Source organism: Amblyraja radiata, chromosome 2, assembly GCF_010909765.2.
Source record: "Amblyraja radiata isolate CabotCenter1 chromosome 2, sAmbRad1.1.pri, whole genome shotgun sequence".
In the NCBI taxonomy this organism is placed as follows: Eukaryota; Metazoa; Chordata; class Chondrichthyes; order Rajiformes; family Rajidae; genus Amblyraja; species Amblyraja radiata.
Genome location: NC_045957.1, coordinates 99,101,232 through 99,119,763, shown reverse-complemented (window position 1 = coordinate 99,119,763; position 18,532 = coordinate 99,101,232). Strand labels below are relative to the sequence as shown.

The window sequence follows — 18,532 nt, the reverse complement described above, 5'->3', positions numbered from 1 at the left end:
ATATAAAATGTTATGGAGACAAACATGAGTCACTGACTAAAACTGAACCAACACTATAAGAGGTGATATTTACAATGTGATAGAGAATTGATAGGATACTATAGTCAGGATATTATTCGTTAAAGATGATGTATATATATATATCACTTGCACATGATTATTAAGCCAGTGCAATTATTTTTAAATTGCTACATTAGCATCATATAACTGCAGACCACTATGTTGATGGTGATCCAAAGGTTAAAGTGAAATGTCTGTCATGAAAAGGAATCTATCACCAAAATCATAAACTGGGATCACTGCACCAATTGAACCTTGCAGATGTAAATATCAGACTGCAGGCATATTTCCAATCCATTTCACAAAATGGAATCATGGAGTAATTCAGCATTTCTGGAGAAAAGGAATGGGTGATGTTTGGAATACACTACCCAAAAGGAATGCTCGAATCGAAACATCACCCATTCGATACTGTCTGAACCGCTGAGTTATTCCAGCTTTTTGTGTTCCATATACATACTGCAATAAAAATTTGCCCCTCAAGTTGGTAAAACTATAGTTCTTGATTCTCTAATCCCAGGAAAAAGAATATGGTGTGTATGCAAAGTGTTCAAAAGGGAACTGCAGATGCTGGAATATCGAAGGTACACACAATTGCTGGGGAAACTCAGCGGGTGCAGCAGCATCTATGGAGCGAAGGAAATAGGCGACGTTTCGGGCCGAAACCCTTCTTCAGACTGATGGGGGGTGGGGAAAGAAAGAAGGAAAAGGGGAGGAGGAGGAGGAGCCCGAGGGCGGGCGGATGGGAGGAGACAGCTAGAGGGTTAAGGAAGGGGAGGAGACAGCACGGGCTAGCCAAATTGGGAGAATTCAATGTTAATGCCATAAGGACGCAAGGACCCCAGACGGAATATGAGGTGCTGTTCCTCCAATTTCCGCTGTTGCTCACTCTGGCAATGGAGGAGACCCAGGACAGAGAGGTCGGATTGGGAATGGGAGGGGGAGTTGAAGTGCTGAGCCACCGGGAGGTCAGGTAGGTTATTGCGGACTGAGCGGAGGTGTTCGGCGAAACGATCGCCCAACCTACGCTTGGTCTCACCGATGTAAATCAGCTGACATCTAGAGCAGCGGATGCAGTAGATGAGGTTGGAGGAGATGCAGGTGAACCTTTGTCGCACCTGGAACGACTGCTTGGGACCTTGAATGGAGTCGAGGGGGGAGGTGAAGGGACAGGTGTTGCATTTCTTGCGGTTGCAACGGAAAGTGCCCGGGGAGGGGGTGGTGCGGGAGGGAAGGGAAGAATTGACGAGGGAGTTGCAGAGGGAGCGGTCTTTGCGGAAGGCAGACATGGGGGGAGATGGGAAGATGTGGCGAGTGGTGGGGTCGCGTTGGAGGTGGCGGAAATGGCGGAGGATTATGTGTTGTATTTGCCGGCTGGTGGGATGAAAGGTGAGGACCAGAGGGACTCTGCCCTTGTTGCGTGTGCGGGGATGGGGAGAGAGAGCAGTGTTACGGGGTATGGATGGTATTTTCTGCTTAATAACATCTTCCCTGTAGCAGGCTGACCAAAACTCCAGGGTGTCAGGGGTTATTGGGGGAAGGCAGGAGAATGGGGTTAGGAGAGAGCGACAGATCACCCATGATTGAATGGCGGAGTAGACATGTAGGGCCGAAAGGCCTAAAGGGCCTGTCCCACTATGACGACCTTATTGGCGAGTTTAGGAGAGTCTGCGCTCGCAGCATGGTCGACACATGGTCGTAGGTGGTCACTGGTAAGTCTCCTTCATGGTCGAGAGGAGCTCCCCATAGTGGTTACTACTCGCGGCCTCAGTTTGGTCGTGGTAAATTTTTCAACATGTTGAGATAGCCGTAGGTAATCGCCTTTGCTGACCGGGCATTTTAATTGGCTCATTAGGGGGAAAAAAACGTAAGCACGAGTTTTCAGAACCAAGGAAAACTGACCGGTAATATTAAATGCCCGCTAAACTTCACAGCTGTGTATCTCTGGAATATTAAAAGTTTTCTGGTTTCTTAAAAGTGTCTCCACTCATTCTCCCCCCCCTTTCTCTCCCCTTCTCCCCTCCCCCCCCCCCCGCTCTTTTAAAGGACTTAATGCACACTGTGCTAGCCATCTTTAACCTTCCTGTTCATCGCGGGTATCACCTTGGCTTTGCACCATATGAATTTCAGACAGCACTCCCCCGCTTTCCCTGTCCCCCGCCTTTGCGATATGTTTGTGTGTGTGTTCCGCGCTGATGGTCATTTCAGCTTGCGGTTTTTCATGCGAGTGCCCCCGAGCTTGAAGGTCGCGGACAGTTTGCTGAAAAGTCGCGTGTGGGACAGGCCCTTAACTCTGCTCCTATCACTTATGAACTTGTGAAAACTGAATAAAACTCTATGTGCAGCCTTACCAACATTTTGTACAACTGCAACATAATGTCCCAACTTATATACTTAATGCCCTGAATAATGAATGCATTACCTTCATCACACTGTCTGCCTGTGACACTGCTTTCAGTTAACCTCACGCTCCTCAGCAAGGCCAGCAGCATAATCAAGTATGTGTTCCACCCTGGCAATTCCCTCTTCTCCCCTCTCCCATCAGGCAAAAGGTGTTAAAAAGGAACACCTCCCGATTCAGGGACAGTTTCTTCCCCGCTGTTATCAGGTAACTGAATAATCCTGCCACAACCAGAAAACAGTGCTGAACTACTATCCACTTCTTTGGTGACCCTTGGACTTGTCTTGATTGGACTTTGCTGGCTTTAAAGGGCTTTCTCATTGTGCGACCTGAAGCAAGACCTAACAAGATTTAACATCGTGGGAACCTTCTGCGATAGCAGTACGGCATTCGTGGACCACCGAGGACCTCCGTGGCGCTAACGGCAGGTAGTCGTGTGACTTGGTAAGGTCGGGAGAAAATTCAAACATTTTTGAATTTCTCCAAGAGTGTCTTGAGCAGCGTTGCAACATTGTATGGACGCAGATGCCAGTGCGATATCCGTGCGATATCCGTAATGACACTTGCGAATACCGTGGGAACTCCTGCGAACGGTAAACCCGGAAGCTGGACAGAAGGGACATAAGGTGAGTAAAAGAGGTGGTCTCAATATCGCCAATGGACCATGTGTCCATCGAGGACGTCCCACCTAATTGTCATTGTTTGAGAATCTTTTTCACAGTAAGACTTGCAGAGATGCCTCTCAGAAAATCGCAAAGAAAGGGGTCAAAGAAAGTCGGAAAGTTTTTAGCCATGCAGGTAAATGAGGAGGAAACTCAGCAAGAGAGACAGGTGGAGAGGCAAGAGGAGATGCCAGAGATACCACTGCCTGTGGGCTCCTTGGAGCAGGGAGAGGGTGATCAAGGTGGATTTGAGATTGCCTCCCCGGTAGCTGTTGCCTCCACAATATTCTCAGCAGACGAGAACATAAAGGTTAGATGGCAGAAGGTAAAGCCATATAACTTCAACAGGGAACAAGAGGGTGAACTGGTGGAGTGGTACCAATTCAATGAGATTCTCTATGACAAATCCAGAGAGGATTATAGAAATAGGGAGAGAAAGCGCAACCTGCTGGAGACGAAGGCTGCTGAGTATCCCCGGTGCTCATGTGAGTAACTATAACAATATATTAGTTTATGTACAGGAGAACAATTTAATGTTATCCATGATTTTAAAACATACAATGCTACAGATGTAAAAGTGCTGTTTTTGCAGTCACCTTTAATTTATCTTATAAGTCTGTCTGTTCCCTGCAGCTGCAATGTAAAAGTAGTGGCAGACAGCTTTTACACCCTCTTCGTTTGAAGTGGGAATCATGTCTCTTTTAGAGCCATAAAATAAATTATGCATGAGGTCCAAAATTATTCTTTAACTCATTAAAGAGCTCGGGTGAAACTCTGACAAAGTTTTTGAATGCACTTTTATCCTCTTCGCACAGCACATTAAGCAGTTGCTCATATTGTCCTAATTGAGGTCTCCGTTGAAACATGGGCTTAACCCAGTGAGACTTCCTCTTAATTATCTTTTTAATTAATCTCACCCTTCTGCCTTCACGCAAGCGTTTTCGATGCACATGTTGCGCTAATGCATACAGCGCGTCAATGCTTGCACAACCTTGCAATAAATATCAGATAAGGATAATTCCCTTATCCTGTATCTATACACTATAAATGGCTCAATTGTTATCATATTGTCTTTCTGCTGACTGGATAGCACACAAAAGCTTTTCATTGTACCTCGGTACATGTGACAATAAACTGCACTAAGCTGAACTGGGTACTTGCACACCTTGGAGTCTCAGTTCGACCACATCCCCAGTGTGCTAGCATTCACCGGGACTTAATATTGACTTCAGTAATTTCAGAAAATGCTCATTTCATTTCTTAATTTACCACAATGTTCTATTAAGACTGCACCACATTTGGACCACTAATTTATGTTAGTACAGGTTGAAATAGATCTTACAGGAATAATTATTTCATTTGATATATGCCAGAAGCCAAGCAAAGATCAAGTGTGCTAATATGGTTTACAAACAGGGGTAATCTTTGCAATATCATGACTGGAAAATGTTCTCTGTTGCAATCTACCTCAGGAAAAAAAACTGAATGTTGCATGTTTACACCAAAAAAAACACATGACCTAATTTCTTGGCCTTTGCTTGAAAGAACTTGGTGTTGGAAATCTAGAAATCTCAATGTTCAATCAATGGATATTTATTGTAACACATGCAATTGAACATTACACAGTGAAATTTATTTTTGCATTTAATAAAGCCGGCGACCCCAGGTGTGGCGCCATTCTATCGAGTGCAAAGTCCGAATTCCCGCGTGTTCTTTCTACCAGAGCTGGGAGGAGGAGAGATAGGACTAGTTGAGGGTAGTTAGGATTGTGGGTTCAACTCATATCCCATGTGCTGAATGGCATTCTGCCATTTGGGGCCTTGGTTTTGTGGAGGAGCTGTGTGTCAAGGGTCTGGGGAGCCAAAACAACTTGAGCTTCACAATTCCAGAACCATAGGTACAGACCAATATTCGTGCTGGAATTTCTTGAAAAACAATGGCAGTGAAGAACCTTTTCATTACACAGGTATTCTGATAACTATCCTAAATTCACAGAATCAGCCAGTGAACTGTGCACTGATCCATTAATGAGATGACATGTTCTGCTTTGGAGTTGGGAATCTAAAATTCAGTTTGACTCAGCAGCAGCAGATGGAGAGTCAGATGCATGTTTCCAAATAACATAGCTTTCCCACTTTCCCTGGGGTCCAAAACTGCACCATCCACAGACATAGAGCATCACAAGCATCTGCCCTCTCGTACAACTGGAAGTGTCAGTGATCTTTGTTTTACAACTTGGTTATAAGCACAGAATGAGCATCAATCAACATCTAATGGGAACTGCAATTTATGCATAAGATATTCCATATGTGATGTCTTCTTGCATTTTATAATGATTGACCACTGCAGTGTTCAGTGGCCCCTGTGCCTGATTAACTTTGTAACTTTGTTGGTGCCAAAACGTGGTAAGGCTTGTGTACTGCTTAGGTGAGGTCTGCTGTATGATTTTATTGAGTTGTATGCAAAACAAAGCATTTCACTTTACCTAGGTACATGTGACAATAAAGTATCATTGAATTGTTAACATAATTCTTAGGGTTAAATTCTACGCCAGGAGCATCTATATATTACTAAAAGTCTGAGCTTGACCACTTTCTGTTGTTTCGTATATTGATTTTAGAAAAAACACTGTCACTTACGGCTGTGATTTTTGGCCATCTTACTCGGAGCCCCTCTCCACTGCGTAGGACAAGAAGATTTTTCCCATCGATTAAAAATAAAAGAGTTATTAGTGTGTAAAAATGTTGAGATTCTCTCTCCTGAAGGCCATGCCCTTTCGGAGGGACTATAAAACTCAGAAGTGTGGAGATGCCTCAGTTCTCTGCAAGATGGTGGAGCGAGAGGTCGCAATTCTCAGTCTGAGCTGTGAATAACACTGAACACATGTCTACTAAACTGTGAGTGTTTTTTCTGACTTGTCAGTGCCCTTAATGTGGTTTGAAAATGTAGTTTGAAAATGCAAAAGTGTGTTTTGGTTTTGAAAGTGCTAAAGCAAACTGTGTTGCCTTTGGTTTTGAAAGTGCTAAAGCAAACTGTGTTACCTTTGGTTTTGAAAGTGCTAAAGCAAACTGTGTTGCCTTTGGTTTTGAAAGTGCTAAAGCAAACTGTGTTGCCTTTGGTGTTGAAAGTGCTAAAGCTAACTGTGTTTCCTTTGGTTTTGAAAGTGCGAAAGCAAGCTGTGTTGCCTTTGGTTTTGAAAGTGCTAAAGCAAGCTGTGTTGCCTTTGGTTTTGAAAGTGCTAAATCAAGCTGTGTTGCCTTTGGTTTTGAAAGTGCTAAAGTAGGCTGCCTTGCCTTTGGTTTTAAAAGTGCTAAAGCAAGCTGCGTTGCCTTTGGTTTTGAAAGTGCTAAAGCAAGCTGCGCTGCCTTTGGCTTTGAAAGTGCTAAAGCAAGCTGCCTTGCCTAGTTAGAGCTGCCTTGCCTTCTATATAATTAAGTCTAATCTTGACCACTTCCTGTTTGAGCTTTATATTGATTTTAGTAAAAACGCTACCACATATGGCTGTGATTTTTTGCCATCTTACTCAGTCCCCCTCCGCTCATCAGGTGCCGAGGATTTTTCCCATTGATGAAAAATACAAGAGTTATAAGTGTTTAAAAAATGTTGAGATTCTCTCTCCTGTCAATCACGCCATGAAGGTCACGCCCCTTCTGGTGGGAGGGACTATAAAACCCCGAAGTGTGGGCGTGGCTCAGTCTCTGTAAGATGGGGAGGGAGAGGTCACGACTCGCTGTCTTTAGTGGCCTTGCACATTGCTTGAAATGGTATGAAACTGCACTTGAATTTGGTGCCCTTGCACCCTGCTTGAAATGGAATTTCAAGGAATATCCGTGAGTCAACTGCAAGCCCACCAGCAGTGAGTGAGTGAGCTGCCAGCACAACAGGCTTGAGTGACTGAGCTGCCAGCCCAAGAATGCATTTTGCCCACAATGTCCACACTAGCCCTCTAGAAACCAGTCCCTTCAGCGCACAACACCCATACTAGTGCTCCAGAAAGCCCCTCCCCCCACTGGCCACCAATATTGGAATTGGTGTAGAGGTGGAATATTGCGTTGGGGTCCAGCCCTCCCGTGTGATGCTGGGACCCAACGGTTTTCCAATAAGTTTTCCCTCTTGTATAATCACTTCAACAGTGCCCATTTACATCTGGATGGTATCTCTTTCAATAGTGGTGCAACGCAATTCAAAAACACATTGGACTGTCAAACACCAGGCCGATACTTGGCAGCGATTATAGTGCCCATATTATGATTTCATAAAATAGATAAAGAGCTGAGGAAGATAAAGAAGTATCACAACCAGTAGTGGGAGAGTCTAGGACCAGAGGACACAGCCTCAGAATAAAAAGGATGTACCTTTAGAAAGGAAATGAGGAGGAATTTCTTAAGCCAGATGGTGGTGAATTTGGAATTAATTGCCACGGATGCTGTGGAGGCCAAGTCATTGGGTATTTTTAAAGTGGAGATTAATAGGTTCCTGATTAGAAAGGGTGTCAAAGGTTATGGGGAGAAGGCAGGAGAATGGGGCTGAGGAAGAAAAATAGATCAGCCATGATCAAATGGCAGAGCAGACTCAATGGGCTGAATAGCCTAAATCTGCTCCTAGGTCTTATGGTCTAATCAATAAAAGGGTACTTGTTCCGAAAGGTTAGCACTGAAGTAGTAATTGTTGGAGATCCATTTCAACGGTAAACCCTACGCATGGAACTGGAAAATATCTGATATTTGTACAATCAATTCACCATATATAACAGTTTATAACAATTTCTATTTATCGTTCTGTAAATCTATTAAAATATAACTTTGTAAAAGGATTTGAGTATAGGAGCAGGGAGGTTCTACTGCAGTTTTACAGGGTATTGGCGAGACCACACCTGGAGTATTGCGTACAGTTTTGGTCTCCAAATCTGAGGAAAGACATTCTTGCCATGGAGGGAGTACAGAGAAGGTTTACCAGACTGATTCCTGGGATGTCAGGACTTTCATATGAAGAAAGACTGGATAGACTCGGCGTGTACTCGCTAGAATTTAGAAGATTGAGGGGGGATCTTATAGAAACTTACAAAATTCTTAAGGGGTTGCACAGGCGAGATGCAGGAAGATTGTTCCAGATGTTGGGGAAGTCCAGGACAAGGGGTCACAGTTTAAGGATAAAGGGGAAATCCTTTAGGACCGAGATGAGAAAAACATTTTTCACACAGAGAGTGGTAGATCTCTGGAACGCTCTGCCACAGAAGGTAGTTGAGGCCAGTTGATTGGCTATATTTAAGAGGGAGTTAGATGTGGACCCTTGTGGCTAAAGGGATCAGGGGGTATGGAGAGAAGGCAGGTACAGGATACTGAGTTGGATGATCAGCCATGATCATATTGAATGCGGTGCAGGCTCGAAGGGCCGAATGGCCTACTCCTGTATCTATTTTCTATGTTTCTATGTTTCTATGTTTAATATGTGAATTTGTCTCTAATTAGTGAATTCCCGACCCTCTACCGTAGTCTTGTCTTCTTGTCTTCTGGTACTTTCTCTTGCCTCAGGAGGAGCAACGCTTGTTCATTCCTGGTTACGAACGGACCTTCCAGGTGAAACAGTGATTCCTTTGGCCTTTTTCTACTCTACTACACTACACTTGGTGTTCACAGTGTCGCCTCCTCTACAGAGGAGAAACCAAACGCTGACTGGATGCATGCTTTGCAGAACATTTGCATTCAGTCTGCAGGAGTGTCCCTGCTGCCTGCCACTTTAATTCATCATCCCACTCCCACTCTGACCTTTCAGTCTCTGGTCTCCTGCACAGTTAAAACAATGCTCAACACAAGCTTGAGTAACAGTATCTCATCTTACGTCTGGGCATGCTGCAGCCTGCAGGAACCAAAATTGAATAATCCAGCTTTAAACAACTCACTCTTTCTGTTTGTTACACAACTGATTATTTCATCCTGTGACCATTTTGGTTTGGTTTGGTTTGGTTTGGTTATCTATCTATCTATCTATCTATCTATCTATCTATCTATCTATCTATCTATCTATCTATCTATCTATCTATCTATCTATCTATCTATCTATCTATCTATCTATCTATCTATCTATCTATCTATCTATCTATCTATCTATCTATCTTCCTTCTTATATATTACTAAAAGTCTGTTCTTGACCGGTTTTGGCCATCTGTGCTGCGATTTCCGAGAGAACGCCGCCACCTACGGCTGTCACGTTTGGCCACCTTGCACAGAGTCCCCCTCCGCCGTATGTGTGCCGAGGATTTTTTCCGTCGATTAAAAATGACAGAGATATTCATGTTTTTACAAAATTCCCCATTCTCTCTGCTGCCCCTGCTGGCGGCAGGGGGAGGGACTATAAAACCAGGAAGTGGTGTGCCTCACAGTCTCTTCAAGATGGAGGAAGGCAGAGGGTCACGTTTCTCTGAGCTGTGAATAACACTGAACACATGTCCACTCAAATGTAAGTGTCCTTAGTGGTTCTAAAACGCTTGCAGAATGTGTCTATTAGTTCTAAAATGTTTGCAAAAAGTGTCTATTGGTTCTAAAATATTTGCAAAAAGTGTCTCTTTTGGTTGTACAATGCTTGCAGAATGTGTCTTTTTTGGTTCTAAAATGTTTTTTAGGTTCTACCCCCCTTTCCTCTCCCCCCCCCCCTTTCCTCTCCACCCCCCTCCTCTACACCCTCCCCCTCCTCTTCCCCCCTCTTCTCTCCCCCTCTCTCCTATCCCCCCTCTCCTCTCCCCTCCCTCTCCTCTCCCCCCATCTCCTCTCCCCCCCCCCTTCTCCTCTCCCGCCCCTCTCCTCTCCCCCCTCTCCTCTCCCCCCCCTCTCTCTCCCCCCTCTCCTCTCCCCCCTCTCCTCTCCCCCCTCTCCTCTCCCCCCTCTCTCCTCTCCCCCCCCCTCTCCCCCCCCCTCTCCTCCCCCCCCTCTCCTCTTCCCCCCCTGTCAGTAGATAGGATGTTTATGGGGTAAAAGGAGCAAATTAATAATATTAATATAATATCAAGGGGGGTAATTAGCGTGAGTGCGGGGGGGGGGGGGGGGGGGGGGGGGTGTTGTGGGGGGGGGATAGTTAGTGTGTGTGACGCTGCATGCCGCCTCCCCCCCCCCACAACCGCACGTTTGGGGAACAGACCCGACGGGCCTGAACTTGGTCTAGTATTTTCTATTTTTTGTTCAGTCTGGCCTACTGTGCAGGATCCCCAGCCTTACGTAAAGCGTTTCTTGGAGAAGGAAGCTTCATCTGAACTTAACTGCACTTTAATTGTAGTATCTTATTAAATGAGAGATATTCCCTTTATTACATCCTCCTCACTGCCTTCCCTGAGACCAAACTTAACTTGTTCTTTTTACATTGTCTGAAGAACGGTCACAAGCCGAAATGCCATCTATCCATGTTCTCCAGAGGCACTGCCTCACCGGCTGAGTTACCCCAGCACTTTGTGTCTTTTTTGGTAAATCAACATCTGCAGTTCCTTGTACCTACATCTCTATTCAATGATATATTTTTTTTAAATTTTTTTTTAATAAACTTTATTACGGACTCAAGGTCCAGACAAGGGGCAACATTACATTAAAAATGCATTGCATATCAAATATCATAAATATATATAAAATCATGGTATATCACATAAAAACATCATAATTTATATATTTTTTAAACCCACAATACTTAAGTTAGAAATCCAGATTAAAAGATATAATGAAGTATAATTGAATTATTGAATCTTGCTTTATTTCCCCAATTCGAATGAAGGGATCCAGGCTTGAAACGTTTAAGAAAGAACTGCAGATGCTGGAATAATTGAAGCTAGATAAAAATGCTGGAGAAACTCAGCGGGTGAGGCAGCATGTATGGAGCGAAGGAATAGGTGACGTTTCGGGTCGAGACCCTTCTTCAGACTGATGTGGAGGTGGGGTGCAGGAAAAAGAAAGGAAGAGGTGGAGACAGTAGGCTGTGGGAGAGCTGGGAAGGGGAGGGGTAGGAGGGAGAAAGCAAGGACTACCTGAAATTGGAGGTCAATGTTCATACCGCTGGGGTGTAAACTGCTCAAGTGAAATATGAGGTGCAGCTCCTCCAATTTGCAACGGAACTCACTCTGGCCATGGAGGAGGCCCAGGCCAGAAAGGTCAGATTCGGAATGGGAGGGGGAGTTGAAGTGCTGGGCCACCAGGAGATCAGGTTGATTAGTGCGAACCAAGTGGAGGTGTTGGCCAAGCCTATGCCAATACCTCCAACGGGATCCCAGCACTGGCCACAGCTTCCCATTTCTTCCCCTTTTGGCTTTCTGCAGAGACCGCTCCCTCTGTAACTCCATGGTCAATTCGTCCCTTGCCACCCAAACCACCACCTCCCCTGGTACTTTCCCTTGCAACTGCAGGAAATGCTACACTTGTCGCTTTACCTCCCCCCTTGACTCCATCTAAAGACCCAAGCAGTCTTTCCAGGTGAGGCAGAGGTTCACCTGCACCCTCTCCAGCCTCATCTATTGCATCCCCTGCTCTAGGTGACAGCTGCTCTACATCGGTGAGACTAAGTGTAGGCTTCGCAATCGCTTCGCCCAACACCTCCGCTCGGTTTGCCCTAACCACATGATCTCACGGGATACACTGTAACAACATGACAGGCAATGGACAATGGGCTGGAGGAACCCTGTGGTTATTCACCCTCATAGCCTTTGCAGATTCTTGTTTTATTCACACACAATGCTCAGTAAGTGAGGGAGGAGTGGAACATATTTTGTTTTCCAACTCTTTGAGAGCCCAGAAACTTGCAATCCAGTAGAATGAAATAATGGAAAAAATCAAGAATCAATCAGAAAAGATAGACACAAAATGCTAGAGTAACTCAGCAGGACAGGCAGCAACTGACCCGCTGAGTTACTCCAGAATTTTGTGTCTATCTTCATTGAAAAGAGAAATACGCAGTTGCTTTTGGAAATATTCCTCTGCAAATTTCGATCTGCAAATCCACTGACACTAATATGCTTAAATAATTTTTCCACCTTAGCAAATATAAAATAAGGAACGTACCTCCTTAGCGTCAATCCCATTATTGACTGACCACGTTGTCTGGAAGTACTCCAGCATTCGCTGTTTCAGCTGCTTTGGGAGGTGGTGGACGCGGATAAAATCCTTTAAATCTTTAATTCTGTGATGATACAGGGACCACCTGGAGTACATTCGCTGAATGATAGCAGTTACATTTCCAAAGACCAATGCGTGCATCAATGCTGAAGAAGAAAACAGAAGTGTATTAGATTTCACAGCAATGAACAGTGCTGGCCACATAGTTGTTTGTTTGATTATGAATTAAACATTTACATGGTTGAGCATCTCTGTAGTGGAAAGAAAATCAATTCCTTAAATTCCTGTGGGTTTCAATTGAGATTGAGAATTGAACCTAACAGTCAATTGAATAAACACATCAGAGTTGCCATCCAGCCAATTCCTGGGAAACCCTGTAGCAGCTCAACCCAAATGATATTCCATCTATGGAGCAAAGCAGTTGCGGAATCTACAGTAATTTAATGCTAGAATTTTACACAAACATCCAAAGCCTCCAATCTGTTGAAATGCTCATAGATTAATTAATATCTGGCAAATCAAACTATACATTTAGAACAAATAGAGTCAGAGACATGTAGAGTAGAAACAGGACCTTCGGCCCAAAATATGCCCACACCAACCAGCATGTCCCATCTACGCTAGTCCCAGCTGCCTGCATTTGGCGCATATCCCGCTAAACCAATCCTATCCATGTACCTATCCAAATGTTTTTCAAACGTAGTGATATGAATTCATAAATCCTTAATGTCACATGTGATGTCACAATGAAATTCTTTGCTTGCATATCCAAGGTATGCAAAACCCCCGCCGGCTCCTCCTTTGTTCTCCCCTCCTCCCCCCCGCCCCTCCTCACGGCAGACCCCCACACCGGGTCTTCCTTTGTTCCTTCCCCCGGCAACGGCGTCCTCACTTTCACATGGTCCGTGCTTGTTCGTCGGTCAGCGCCATCATCAGCCGCCGCACCGACCTCTCTACTATCGTCACTGGGTCCTCTCCGGACGCCTCCATGACACTGACCCAGGCCCCAGGTGTGGGCTTCGCAGGCCCAGGGACCGCGGTCTTCGTTGGCTCGCGAGGCTCCACCTCCGGCCCGCGACGCTCCGGCCAGCGAGGCCCGGGCTCTGACCCGCGAGGCTTTGGCCTCGGCTTTTCAGCGGTCGTCCAGAAGGCGTTTTAAAACCGCAGTTTTATAACCTGATACTACCTGCCTCAACTGCTACCACCAACTGCTTATTCCATACACCTACCACCCTTCATGTAAAAAGGTTGCCCCTCGGGTTCCTAGCAAATCTTTCCCCGTTCATCATAAACCCATGTTCCTGTAGAGACTCTGTCCCCTACTACCAATTCCTCTGTCTACGCCGCATCCGCGCCCAAGATGCGGTGTTCCATACCAGGACATCTGAGATGTCCTCATTCTTCAGGGAACATCTTCTCATCTTCACTTTCTGCTTTCTGCAGAGACTGTTCCCTCTGCAACTCACTGGTTAACTCATCCCTTCCCACCCAAACCACATCCTCCCCGGGTACTTTCCCCTGCAACCACTGGAGATGCAATACCTGTCCCTATACCTCCACCCTCAACTCCGTCCAAGGACCCCGACAGTTTCTTCAGGTGAAGCAGAGGTTCACTTGCACCTCCTCTAACTGCATCTACTGCATCCAGGTGTGAACTCCTGCATATCGGCGAGACCAAGCGCAGGCTCGCCTATTGTATCGCTGAACACCTAAGCGAAAGTCTGCCTGAGTTTGCCTAAACATACCTGATCTCCCGGTTGCTAACTCCCCCTCTCATTCCCACACTGACCTTTCCGTCCTATGCCTCCTCCATTGTCAGGGTGAGGCTCAGTGCAAATTGGAGGTACAACACCTCATATTTTGCTAGGGCAGCTTACACCCCAGCGGTATGAACATTGCCTTCTCTAACCAACTAACCTTTGGCTTCCTTCTCTCCCCATCCATCCCCCCCTTCTCAGTTCTCCAACTGGTCTGACTGTCCTTGTTTACATTTTATCTCTGTTTGCATTGTTGTTACCTTTTAGTTAACAATGATCTATTCTACATTTTCCTGGATCATCCCTTGTCTCATTTTCACGCCTTACATTTTCTGATCTCTATCTCCCTCACAGAAACATAGAAAATAGGTGCAGGAGGAGGCCATTCGGCCCTTCGAGCCAGCACCACCATTCAATGTGATCATGGCTGATCATCCCCAATCAGTACCCTGTTCCTGCCTTCTCCCCATATCCCCTGACTCCGCTATTTTTAAGAGCCCTGTCTAGCTCTGTCTTGAAAGCATCCAGAGAACCTGCCTCACCGCCCTCTGAGGCAGGGAATTCCACAGACTCACAACTCTCTGGGTGAAATGTTTTTTTCTCACCTCAGTCTTTATTTCATTGTGACATCACATGTGACATTATGGCCTCCCCTTTATTCTAAGACTGTGGCCACTAGTTCTGGACTCGCCCAACATTGGGAACATTTTTCCTGCATCTAGCTTGTCCAGTCCTTTTATAATTTTACTTCGGAGTCACGTGAGTGACTACGTGAAGAAGGCCCGTTCAGCCACACGTGCGTCATTACGTCAGACACATTGGTGCAGGACGACCGGTTGGGGAGCAGCTCCTCCAACGCGGTAAGTTTTAAGACAAGGTAAGCTGTTTTTTCTTACCTGTTTTATTCCCTGCAGGAACCTCTAGTTCCAGAGGTTTCCTGCCGGAGGATTCGTGAGGCCCGACGAGGGAACCAGCTATGGGCTGTGGGGAGACCCTGGTTCTTGCCGCCAAGCGGGGGTAGATGGGTTTGTCAGGTGTCACGAAGTCGGTCGCTGACGGGTGGTCAGTGGCTTACAGGCGCTCCGGGTGCCGGGAGGGGTTCCCTCTGATTGGCACAGAAACGCTGGGGTTCCCAGGGAAGGGACCACCAGTAGGCCGGGTGCGAGAGGGCATTTTCCCTCTGATATAATTATTTATTCTGGGACCGCCAGTAGAGCGGGAGTCGGGAGGGGGTTCCCCTCCGACAATATGAATAATTATGCTGGGGTTTCCCGTGGAGGGGACCGCCAGTAGTCCGGGTGCCGGGAGGGGGTTTCCCCTCCGACAATAAAATTTATGCGGGTGTGTCCCGAGGAAGGGGATTTCCAGTAGGCCGTGAGGGCTTTCCCCCCCGATATGAGTAGATCTGGAGTCGGGAGCGGGTTACCCCTCCCCGACAATATAGAGGGCTTTTCCCTCCGATATGAAAGTTAATCCTGGGTTCCCGTGGAGGGTCACCTCCAGTAGGACGGGATATAAATATATATGCCGGGTGTCGGGAGGTTTTTTCCCCGATATACATATAGAGGCTGGGGTTCCCGGGTAGGGGAATCCAGTAATTATGCGGGTTTCAGACCGCAGGGGTCCCCAGGAAAGGGGTTAAACGGACCGGAACGGTCAGCCCTGGGGCCGGTAGGGGTTTTCCCTCCGGTAATATACAAGGGTGCTGGGATTCCCGGGGGAGGGGAAATCCACCAGCTATGCGGTGCCCAGACCGCAGAGGTCCCCAAGATATGGGGAAAATCGACCCAAGTGGTCAGTCCTGGTGCCGGGAGGGTTCCTTTCCGGTAAAAATAAATAATGTGGAAGTTGGCAAGGATGGAGCCTTATTGAGAGGAGGCTCAAGATAGATACACCCTAACATCAGGAGATATGGCAGTGTTGGGCAGATGGGGAGCCCTTGCCAGCAGCGCCTTGTAACAGGGCTGCATAATGGGGATGCCGAATATATGGCAGTGCCGACTTATTGCTCTAAGCCGTGTCAGCAACGCCTTGTATAGGGCTGTTTAAATGTATGGCAGCAGCACCTGGAGAAGGGCTGCAATGATGTCTTCCTTATGGAGGAGGTGAGCTTACGGGGGCATTTTCTGACCCTGAAGGGTGGACCTGTTGGAGAGGTCATGCCAGCAGCGCCTTGTAGTAGGGCTGCTTAATGTCTCCCTTATGGAAGAGGAGAACATGCCGGGTCAGTGTAATCTGATGCTGAGGCTGAGGGTATAGCGTGGAGCATACCTCAAGGAATGAAGGGCACATGTCAGAGGTACGATTCTGGCAGCAAGGTTGCCATTACAACAATGCAGTGAACACCGCTATCAGGGGAGTTAGAGCCACCCGCCGAATATTCTATTCAGGTGAGACATATTCCACAGGCAAAACCTGAAGGGCGAAGCACATAGTTTAGGGGGAAAACGCACCCCACGGCTTCATCGGCAGGAAGCGGTTCACTGAAGCTGGTAGCAGCATTAAGCTGACCAGAGTTACTCTACAACTAAGTGACCACGAACAAGTTGGTAAGATTTACAATTGGTTGGGCAACACACAAATAACTGAGACATTGTCATCTACTCAGAGGCATTTTAACCAGGTAACTGGACAATACTAGAATTCCAAGAAGGTTGGAATTTGGCCAGAAGAGTGTTGAGCCAGGTCCAGTATTTTTAGCCAGGTTGCCTTCGAGACGGGCTCGGAGATATGGGGAATTGTCTTTCAAGGCAAGGTCAGAATTATGGCAAGAGTTGTCTTGGGACATGTGAGAATTATCAGAACCGGGCCAGAGTTATTGTCAGGGCAGACTCGAAATGATGGCAGGTGTGGCCTGTTCATTAAGAAAGAAGGGTGATCAAACTGATTTCCTAGGGGTTTTCCATGTACAATGATCATCAGAGATGTTTGAAGGCATTGTTATGGTGAGGCAAGTTAAACAGTATGATAACAATAAATCATTCAAAGGACTACTCAGAGTTCAAAAACAATTGTGATGTATTGTCTGGATTATATTTTGATGCTGTATTTGACTAAAATCCACTCAGTTTCAAGCTAATTGAGGAATTGGTTTCTCCTATCCAGTAAATTAGGTTATCAAATGGATAGTTGCCATGTGACTCCGCCCTGGGCAATAGATTGGAATCAATAGAAACCTGGAACAGCCTTGTGGTTATAAAGGAGTTCCTATTCATTAGACTAACTGACAATGTAATAGATGTGATGCAGCTGTGCATTTGGGAGAACTGACAGCATGCTTAATGACAAACAATAAGGGTCATGAAGATCATTGATAATACAAATTGCTATTGCCAGCTGAAGCTAATAAAGCCACTATGATGGACAAACAGTATTCAACATTGCTCCAGTAGTTGATCAATAAATATGTCATTATATTGCAAAAAAGATGCTATGGCTTAAGGTGGGAACATGCGAATGTCATCTCTAGTTGAGGTGCAGGAGATTTGCAATGAGTTATTAACTCTTCAGTATTGGTATCAACTATCTATAGACCCTAAGTGCATTATGGGTTAAAGAGTGATTGAGTGAATATGCATAGGTGCATGCTCAACTTCATGTTGATACACTAAGATGTGGCATATGATAAGCACGAGGGTGCAATCAGGGAAAAGATCCTGTAAAAGGTACATAATCTAATTTGCCACTGGAGTATCATTAAGTACAGATCAATGACAACACAGAATGGGTGTTGGACCACGCAGTATTTATGCAATTCTGATTTAATGCAATACCGAATATAGATATATTGTTTTTATGCTAATTAAAGGTTGCAAAATGTGTGGCATAACAGTGGCGAAAGATACATTCTCGCTACAAGCATGAGGAATGGTCTTTTATGTCTTCCTCCAAATTTGCTTTATGAGTCGGGTCTTGGAATAGAGTCATCAAGAGTCGCTTTAGGTTCCAGCTGTGGAATTGGCCTATGCAGTTTGATTCCCGATTTGTCGGGAATAGTAATAATGCAACATTATATGGTTATTTAAACGTAATTTGCTGGTCCAGCCTGCGGCTTGAAAGATCAGCCGTTGCATGATAAAATCAATATATGTTCTACAGATTCTCAATAGACTGCTTACAGCTTGGGTTTGTCATGCCTATTTTTGTATGTATTCACAGTGCTGGAATGGTACCAAAAAGCGGTATTTTGCTGCTTCAGGAAATGGAGCGTTTGTTTAATGCTCATGTTAGATTTTAAAATGGTACAGATTCTGAGTTATTGCAGTTCATTTAAATGGTCTTTGACAATATGGAATTATAGGATCATTAACTGTTCCAAGGGGCTTTCCATCAGACTAACTGCAGCTAACGAGGTCTAAGTTGTTGGGTTCACCTCGGATATCGAGTTAGTAAAGGATATCTGTTACACAGGTTTCCCAGGACAAGTACAATGCAGTATGGGAGATTGACATTGTGTAGCACTATTTGAACCAGGGGGTTCCACCTACATTCTTAGCTTTGATCGGACCTCATTAGGTAGTTATCCTCCTGACGCTGGTTAACGCAACAGGTCACTCGCTACATTATTGT

The 18,532-nt window shown here is 45.6% G+C and overlaps 1 protein-coding gene across 1 annotated transcript in view; it reads right to left on the bottom strand.

The window, feature by feature from the left end:
- The window catches only part of kcnh8 (potassium voltage-gated channel subfamily H member 8), a 397,801-nt gene that overhangs the window by 49,986 nt on the left and 329,283 nt on the right, over window positions 1–18,532 (bottom strand). Inside the window, exon 9 of the mRNA XM_033039823.1 lies at window positions 12,153–12,352. Within this exon, the coding sequence (XP_032895714.1) occupies window positions 12,153–12,352 (200 nt within the window). The remainder of the gene's footprint in view (window positions 1–12,152; window positions 12,353–18,532) is intronic.